At 58.7% G+C, this 8,834-nt stretch overlaps 1 protein-coding gene across 7 annotated transcripts in view; it reads right to left on the bottom strand.

Annotated features, from left to right (window-relative positions):
* Window positions 1–461: 461 nt before the first annotated feature.
* Window positions 462–8,834, bottom strand: part of DVL3 (dishevelled segment polarity protein 3) — a 30,938-nt gene continuing 22,565 nt past the window's right edge. For 2 of the 7 annotated variants that reach the window (XM_040567902.1, XM_040567909.1), the window contains exons 4-17: window positions 8,466–8,572; window positions 7,770–7,905; window positions 7,395–7,488; window positions 6,930–6,999; window positions 6,501–6,640; window positions 6,227–6,303; window positions 5,696–5,808; window positions 5,330–5,380; window positions 5,058–5,207; window positions 4,093–4,224; window positions 3,667–3,834; window positions 2,843–3,055; window positions 2,151–2,549; window positions 462–1,702 (exon numbers count right to left, since the gene is read on the bottom strand). In XM_040567902.1, coding sequence (XP_040423836.1) covers window positions 1,671–1,702; window positions 2,151–2,549; window positions 2,843–3,055; window positions 3,667–3,834; window positions 4,093–4,224; window positions 5,058–5,207; window positions 5,330–5,380; window positions 5,696–5,808; window positions 6,227–6,303; window positions 6,501–6,640; window positions 6,930–6,999; window positions 7,395–7,488; window positions 7,770–7,905; window positions 8,466–8,572 — 1,882 coding nt within the window. In that variant the 3' untranslated portion in view covers window positions 462–1,670. Of the gene's footprint in view, window positions 2,550–2,842; window positions 3,056–3,666; window positions 3,835–4,092; window positions 4,225–5,057; window positions 5,208–5,329; window positions 5,381–5,695; window positions 5,809–6,226; window positions 6,304–6,500; window positions 6,641–6,929; window positions 7,000–7,394; window positions 7,489–7,769; window positions 7,906–8,465; window positions 8,573–8,834 lie in introns of all 7 variants that reach the window. The other 5 variants (XM_040567905.1, XM_040567903.1, XM_040567907.1 and 2 more) reach the window with 5 other exon arrangements.

The following is an 8,834-nucleotide window of genomic DNA, read 5'->3' as shown; positions in this document are numbered from 1 at the left end:
ATCGGCGAGGGCGGGCGGCTCCGCGCGGTGCCTGCTGGGAGTTGTAGGCCTGCGGGGGGCCGGGGGATGGAGGCCGGGCAGCGCCGAGCCCACCCGGGGAGCCTTTGGCAGCGCCGCGGGGCTCCCCCCGGGCCGCCCCGAGAGCAGTGTGTCAAGGGGGGGCTGCCCCCAACCCTGAGGGGCTGGAAGCCACCGTGCTGCCGGTCCCCGCCGCCCCCCGTGGCGCTGAGCCCCCCCCATGGCTCGCCCTCTCCCCAGCAGGGCGGCCAGCGCCTGCCCGCAGCCCCCCGGGGAGAGCCCCAAAAAAGGGGGGACCCCACAGAAATGGGGGACCCCACAGAAAAGGGGGGGGGGGCCTCCATAAAATGGGGGACCCAGGGAGCCCCGTCCCGCTGGGAGCTGGCCGCAGAGAGGACACAGGAAGGAGGCTGGGGGAAAAAAACACCACCACAAAGCAGGAGTCCAATAAAACTATGTTTATAAATAAAAACAAGGAGGTTGGATTCGTTCATATAAAACCCAGCGGGCAGGCAAGGGAGCGAGCGGTGGCCGGGGAGGCTGCTGGGTGGCATGAGGACAGGGGCAAGGGGGGACGGGCTGCGGCGTGCCGGTGCCGCCCCGCTCCGGGGGCAGCGGGCGCTGGGCGAGCTGACCCCTCGGGGACAGGAGAGGCTCCAGGAGACGAACGGATGGCACATGAGAGCTGGCAGAGGGGTCATGGGCGCCACGCGGACCCCGGAGGAGCAAAATACATGTCATCTCTGAAGTATAAAACTGCAAACACGAAAGACCAAAGGAGGCAACGCGCGCGGAGGGAGCTGTGGCGCCGAGCGGAGCTGAACGTACCGACGTACCGAGCTTGGCACGGGGCAGGGGCTGCCCCCGGCCCCTAGCACCTCTCCTTCCCGCACCCCAGGCAGAGAGAAGAGGAAAGGCTCCAGGATCCACGAGAGGAAGGAAGAAGGGGAAGGAGCGCCGGAGCAAGTGGACTCGCCTCGCTGCGTGCACCCCTGCGCTCTAGGCCCCAGCCCAAAGAGCTCCCCCCGGGTACCGTACGCAGGGGGGAACGGGGCAGTGCCAGCGCTGTCCCTCCTGGCGGACAAACACAGGGGACCTCCACGTCCCCCAGAAGCGTGACAGTGAACCCACGGTGCCCTCCCTCTCCCCCCGGCTGCACCCCGGCTCTTGAAGAGGGCACGCTGCCTGGCAGAACTGAGCCTGGCCACAGCTGCCCGAGGGACAAACCCTACAAACGAGGGGCAGCAGCATCCCAGGCAGGAGAGCAAAGAACAGGGTGGAGGTTGAGGTCCCCGTGGAGGTTCCCTCAGGCCGGGCGAGCATCTGCCCCCACAGCCCCGAGCCACACAAGACCCACAGGGCAGCGCCAGGCACAGACCTGGCCCAAAGGGGAGGCAGGAAGGAAGGGGCAGCATCTCTCCCCTCCCCTGGAGGCACTGAAGCCCTGGAACATTCACGCGTTGGCCAAAAGGCAACTACAACGGGATTGAAAATGCACGTAAGGCTGGGCCCTGCTCCCCTCTCAGGGCGTCTTCCGCTAGGGGGAGAAAAGCAGCCATCTTCAGCGCCATGCGCGCCCAGCGCCCTTGGAGCTCCGTGTCCTCCTGTCGGGCCACGCCACGCTCCAGCTCTCCCCCCTGCGGGCGGCAGGCTCAGAGAAAGTCAAACACCCCGTAATTCTTTGCTGCTTGATAGAAGAAACACAAAAGGGTGAAAAGAAAGAAGAGATGTTTAGGGCGGAAGGACCAGGAGGCGGCAGCGACACACGGGCAAGCAGCACAGGGCGCTGGGATGGATGCGGATTAATGGGGTTAGAGAGGACGGCAGGAGGGAATTACCATCGGCAATACACAAGTCTGGTGGCGGGATGGGCTGGCAGCGCTCAGCAGGCCTGCCAAGCCCGTCCACCCCGCTGGAGGAGGGATTAGAATCAAGGTTTAGTTCCATTTATTTTTTTTCCCTTTTTTTTCTTTTAGTTATCAAGACCAAAAAAAAAAAAAAATCCCAAAAAAACAAGGGGTGAAGCCAGGGCTGGTCCTAGGAGACAAACGACGGGGATGGGGTTGGGGGGAAGGAGGGGCAGCAGACAGACAGGGGACGGGCGCTTCACATTACATCCACAAAGAACTCACTGGGGTTGCCCATGGCCATTCGGAAGGACTGTCTACTGGCTGTCAGTTCGGGGGGCACAGAGGCCAGGTCACGGCCCGGCGGCGCCCCGGGGGGCCCCATGGCTGAAGGCGGTGGTGGCATCAGCAACATGGGGGGGCTGAAGAGAGGGGGGAGGCCGGGCGGCCCGTACGACTGCTGGCTGTGGTGGCTGCGGATGCTGTGAGCCAGGGAGTGCTGGCTCCGCTGGCTGTGCTGGCTGGCGGGCACCGAGCGCTCGCTGGCCGCGCGCTCACGCCGCATGCTGCTCCTCGTGGTGTGGTCCGACTCGCTCCCGCTGCCGCCTGACTTGGACTCCCCGGTCTTCTCTCTCTCCTTCCTCCTCTCGCTGCCGCTGCGATTGGAACCGCTGCTCCGGCTCCCTGCGAAGCGCACGGGGCAATGTTAGGTGACAGCTCTGAGAGGCCAGGAGTAAAAAGGAGCCTCCTCTAGCCAGGAAAGGACTACGGCACACTGCAGCACAGCCACCAGCTTGCACAGTCCCTGCTCTCTCTTTGAGTCCCATAACCCTCCTGGGATGCACCTAATAAAGGCTTTTCCTCTGGCTCCCACCACGCACAGGGGCTTGTTTAAGGGAGCAATCTTTTCCCGCTGTTACCCTGTACTGAACAAGGCACCTGCCCGCAAAGGCACGTTTTTGGTCCTTTTCACTCACCTTCACTGTGCTGGCTGCCTGCACTGCCCCCTCCGTAGCTGTAGCCTGGGTCAGGGAAGCCGGGGTGGGGGTTGTAAGGGTGAGGCGGTGGATACTGATACGGGAAAGCCATAGGCCAGGGTGCGGCTCCTGGGTGTGGGAGCGGAGCCAAAGTGTCCTGATCGGAGGCACCGCTGGAGCCGTCGTGATCGTGAAGGGACAGATTAGCCATGTCTGCAAGGAAGCAGAGGAGAGGGTTAAAACAAGTGCAAAGAGCCACGTGTGATGAAGAAGCTCCGTGTCCACCCTAATGGGGATAACGACGGGGTAAGGCAAGGAGATGAAGGAAGCTGGCGCTCTCCCTGCTAGGCAGTATAACCATTTGTGCTTCCTGGCCGCACAACAGCCAGGCTGGGCAAGGCAGAGCTGTCCCTGAAACTGAGAAACCAGCTTGGTGGGCAAGGACCACACCAGAGCGACACCTTCCCCTGCCGATTACTCCCCTCCATCCCTCTTATTTGAGGGGAATCCAGTTTTCTGAGCACCAGCCTCTTGCCAGCGCTGGAAGTTCAGAGCCTGAAAACGGTCAGAAAAGACTTAGATGTTGCTTTGCCCAGGTGACAAGGTAACAAAGCAGGTGACTTCCAGCTTCACAGCTCCAGCAGCATGACAAGGGAGCTGGGATATTCTTCATCACACTCTACCAGCGTCCAAAGAACAAGGGGCCCAGCCTGGTGGCAATAGCTGTAGCTATGTCCCCACGGTGTCAGTGCGGATCTGCAGGACCCTGTCCCGCCCCCATCCCCTCCCTCCCACTCATTCCAGACCAGAGCCAAGTTCCATACTTCCACAGAGGTCCCCGAAGATGTAATAGCACTGTTCAGAGAAGGTGATCTTGTTGACGGTGTGTCGGATGTAGCCAGCCTTCAGCAGATTGCTGGCATATTTGCGGGATTCACGACGGTCTGTAAAGCCCTCCACGTGGTGATACAGCCAATCCACCACATCCGAACCTGCCACCAAACATCAGAGTTAAATACAAGAAGGGAGAGGAAGGCAGCAGCCCTTGAATCAGTGAGCCGCACTCTAGCCATGACACAGTGGGTCAAAAGGTGAAAAGGGACTGCACAGCCAAAGGTTCAGTTTGTGACCCTGGCCTGCTTAACAGTCAGTTTACGGTGAGGAGATGCTCCTTTCGTTTGCATTTGCTTGGGAAGCAGGCCACCCACTCCCCACACCCTGTCTCTGCTGGAGGCAGCACAGTCTCTTACCGATGAAAGCATTGGGGATGGTGATCTTCAGCCACATGCGGTCACGCACCTCCAGGCCTGACTCTGGGGAGGCCATGGCTTTGACAATGGTGGCCATGTCGCTGTGGATGGACAGGTGAAAGTCATCGAGGCCTGTGGTGTGGACAAAGGGAAAGGAAGCAGAGATGAGAGGGGGAAGAAAAGGCAACAGTGCCACGTGGAAGAATCACATACACGGGAGGAATGGGCCAGGGAACAATACATCGCAGACAGCCCCAGGGTGCATGCTGGCGTAACCCCCCTCCAGCCTTCCAGTGCTATCCTTCACAGGCCAGCTGGTTTTTTTGCACAGGTCCTGTGCAAAACCCAAGCTAGAGCCTCCTTTCTTCCAGCCAGTCTCAAGCAGCTGCGATCCAAAAGCTGCCAACTGAGCCCACAGAGTCCAGCACAGGAACTCATCGCTCCTCACAAACTTAAAACAAACTCCTGTCTTTTTGCCTCACTTGAACTCTCTAGACCCTTGCTTCAGGATTCTGCGTACTAGAATCACCCAACACACTGAGAAAGCAACCAAAAGAGCCCTGCCGTGCTCAGCAGGCCCCCACCCCACTGCAAGAGCCTCTCCATCCTGCCCTGGCTGTTGTCTGGGAGGGCTTTGCTTAATCCCTCTGGCCTCACGCTCTCAGCTGGTAACTCCCTGACTGCTCTCTGAGCCTTTTCTCTGCAGCTGCCACAGCTCCTGGACCGCATCCAGGATCTTCTACTCTCCTTCAGCAGAAGGCATAAAAATGCGGTATAAATTCACCCAGCCAGAACTCGTACTGATCCAGGCACCTGCCTGGTCAGAGCTGTCTCCCTCCCAGTCCCTCGGCAGGGCAGACCTGGCCCGGCCCAGCTGTCCCCAAGCAGATGTATTGCTCCCCTCAGAGCACAGTGAAGGCGTGGAAGCCGTGCAGCGGGAGGAGCACGGAGGCACAAGAACTTACGTTCGGTCTCTGGGATGGAGCTGGTGATGGAGGAGCTGGTGGAAGTGATTGTGCTCATGGATGGACTCATACCGTACGCTGGGTAGGTGCCAGTCATCGCTGCCGTGTGAGACACCCAGGCTGCCGGGTCAATGGGCCGGATGGGCTCACCTGCAACGAACAAAAAGTCAGTCAGCGGCTCTAAGAAATTATTTCCTCATCAAATCAACCTCTGGGGGAGGGACAGGGACTCAGCACAGCCCATTGCATCCCCAGCATCTGCCGGGACTCACCCGGATCGGAGCATGGAGAGTCTGGCCCAGCCCAGATCCGCTGGGGAGCAACTGGGAGAGAAAGAAGAGAGGGAGGGTCAGCAGGACAGGTGCAGAGGGAGAGATCCCCCTATGGCTCAGGGAGGGGTTTCTCTTTCCTCTGGCGCCCCGAGCAAGTGACCTCCCTGCCCCAGTGAAACGCGTCCCCAGCGTGATGTGGGAAGGAGGGCTGGGCTTGTGGGCATTTTGGCCTGGGAATTGGACATGGCAGCCTCCCTAGAGGAGAGCTGAAACCCCACCAAACCCCGATTCAGTGCCCCATGGAGTCACACACACACAGAAGGAACAAGACAACGACCAAGTAAGTGCTTAAGGCAGGGCTCTCACATGAGCTGGGCACCAGCGTTAAGGGTGGGTCAGCTATCCACTTACTCCTGGGTAACGAGAAGCAGCCTCGGGGGCTGGGGTCCCAGCACTTGGCCACCGTCAGGGTGATGGGCCTGCAGCAAAAAGGCACAGGTTAGAACAAGAGCCTGGTGGCACAAACCCCTCCGTGACCCGCTGACGTTGCTGTATGCTGGCTCTCTCCTGACAGACGGGGAGAAGCTGCCAGTACAGCGTCCTTGTCCCTCCCCCAGCTACAATCTTCCTCAGAGGCATGGACAAAACGGAGCAGTAACCCTCCTGTTAGCCAGGCTATGCAAAAAGATAACACAGTATCCCCAGAAAAAGGGACCTCAATTTGCCACCACTCTGCTGGCTCCAATTCCTGCCTTGGGCATGAAAACTTAGGAATCAAAGCAAGGCCAAAATCCCAAGTTCTGGGTTCCTGCACACCTGCTGGCAGACATGCCTCGCACACCCCAAGCACATCCCATACAGCTGCCTACGGAGGTAAGAAACAGCCTCGGTACCTACCCCGGCTTGTGCACGATCTCCCTCAGCACCCGCACAGCATCATCGTTGCTCATGTTCTCAAAGTTGATGTCATTCACCTGCAAACAACACAAAGGGGTGAGTCCCAGAGATGCGACCAGAGGCTGAGCTCCCCGCTCAGCTCAGCAGTGACTCAGCTTCCCTCTTCCAAGAGCAGCTTCCTGGGTTTAGCCTGCCAAAGCGCGCAGGGAGGCTTCTGGGTCTTTTCTTGCTGCTCTCCCAGTCTCAAAGATGGAGGCACGTGGGCGTGAAGTACCTGCAAGAGCATGTCTCCTGGCTCAATCCTGCCATCAGCTGCCACAGCACCGCCCTTCATGATAGAGCCAATGTAAATGCCTCCGTCCCCGCGTTCATTGCTCTGTCCCACAATGGAAATGCCCAGGAAATTGTATTTCTCTGCAGGGATGGAAAGAGAAAGAAGTAAGGCACCAGAAAGCAGCAGGCACAGGCAGCCCTAACCTCAGATAAACCATGTGCTACTAATGGGCGCTTGCACCCCTCTCTCCCAGCGAGACCTCCTGGGATGCAGAGGAACTCTTGAGATACCAGCGCTTCAAGGCAAGCCACTCTCCTAAGGAACCCATCCCTCTCACCTCCCCGTATGTGCTCTCTTTGCCCCCTCCCCAGTTCCTTCTCCCCCGCCCCACCTCGCTCTGGAAGGACTGCTGGCACACCTCCCACTCACCCATGTTTAGCGTGACAGTGATGATGTTCAGGGACATGGTGGAGTCTGTGATGCTGCTGAAGGACGATGACTGCAACAGAAGTGAAACACGAGATGTCCTATGGCGCCTGGGTACCACGCCCAGCCCCAGCCCCCTCCACCTGCACTCCTTGCAACCCCCCGTGGCACCACAGCCACAACCCACAACTCCAGCCTTATGCTGGGAGCTTTGCAGAGCCAAAGGGCATCAGCACAGCCCGTATGACCCCTCCGCAGCCAGAAGGTCTGTGGTCCCACATCTTGGGCTACATTGGCCCCGGTGAAGGGTCCACAGCATTTTATGAAATCTCACTGCTTGAATTCAACCTGCCCACAGCAAACACAGACGTATCCCTGATCAGCCCTAGAGCACTAAGTGGAGAGATCCACCAGGCAGCCCACTCTGCCCTGCACAGCCCTCCCTCGGGATCCACAGCCCCTGGGTACCCGCTCAATGCGTGGAGCCTTCTGTTTCCGCCGGCGTCGCTTGTGCCTCCTCATTAGACGGGAAGCGCTGCTTTGCTCTGTTGAACTGCTAAACCTAGAGGCAAAAGCCAGAGTCAGCTCTTCTGCTGCTGGGGTGGTGGCTCTGACAGCAAGTCACAGAAAAGGGCACAGGGAAGAGAGGATTGCAGGGAAGAGGAGAAGGGCATGTTTGTGGGGGACAAACAGCATAGGAGCCTGCTGGGTGAGCTCTGAGATGACAGCAAGCCTGAGCATGGACGCTGGAGAATTACTGTGAATTACTATGCCCTACAATGGCATCTCTGTGCTGAGAGGAAGGGGGAAGCCAACGTTCTGCCAAGATCTAAGCTCTCCTACCTGCTTGTGGAGTCATCTTCATCTGAATCGAAGAAGCTGGTGGTCTCCAGCTCACTGCTCATGAGCGTGGAGGAGCTTTCGTACCCGCCCAGGTCTCGGCGCCGCTCTCCCTTCACTGTACCGTTCACCCTGGGTGCTATGAAACAAGACGACTCAGCGTGCTTGAGACAGGCCGCGGGGAAACACACCCTTCCCCTCTGCAGGGCTCATGGCAACCTTCTCAGAATTAATCTGACCATCAGACACCATCTAGTGCAGGCTGGCTCTGAGTCCACCTTGGGATCAGATCCATTTTCTGCAGGTTACCAAATCTACCCCACTAGAGGATGGAGAAGAGGCTGATGGGCCACTAGGAAGAAGGCTGCTAAAATTGTAGAAAACTGCTGCAGCTGATCTGAGGCAAAGCGAGGACCAGCACAGTGTGACAAGGCTACAGCACGCTCCACTTTTCAACTAAGGAGTGAGGCTCTGCTGTCTCTCTCTTGCCCCTGAGACTTCTACAGGAGATGTCTCCTTTGCCCCCAAAGGTTTCATCACCTATGCAACACAAGGGTCACATCCTGCCTCCAACCTGAGGCCTTTCTGTGCTGGGAAGGAGCTACAGGGCAGACAGAGCTGCCCCATGTCTGCAGCTGGTGCCCCGCTCCGTGCCTCGGCCAAGCCCAGCAGAGCTCTTGCCACGTTGCCAGCACTCACCATGCTCAGGCCCATCTTTCCGACGAGGTCGTTCCCTTTGCGATGACACCACTGAGTCTGTCTCTGTTTCATTGTCCAAGTTTTCCCGACTCCCCCCAGTGTTAGGGCTGCAATGAAGAAAAGGAACACATGTCCAACCAGGAACAGCCTCAGCAGGCTCTCTCCACCAGCTAGCACGAGCCTCCAGCCATCAGTTATTTTCCCCTTCTGAGGGACAGGCATAGAGGCGGTGGGGAGCAATCACAGCACACCTATGAGCGCAAGGAAGAGGACTGGGGGAAACTGTCGCCTCTGTGCCAGCTTCCCTGCACTACTTTCAGCACCTCCTTGCTCCCTGAATTACACAGCTCCACTTGGAAGCTGCTCCCA

Source organism: Cygnus olor, chromosome 9 (genome assembly GCF_009769625.2).
Source record: "Cygnus olor isolate bCygOlo1 chromosome 9, bCygOlo1.pri.v2, whole genome shotgun sequence".
Classification (NCBI taxonomy): Eukaryota; Metazoa; Chordata; class Aves; order Anseriformes; family Anatidae; genus Cygnus; species Cygnus olor.
The sequence above is the reverse complement of the archived record's forward strand: the minus strand, read 5'-3'. Positions and strand labels throughout refer to the sequence as shown.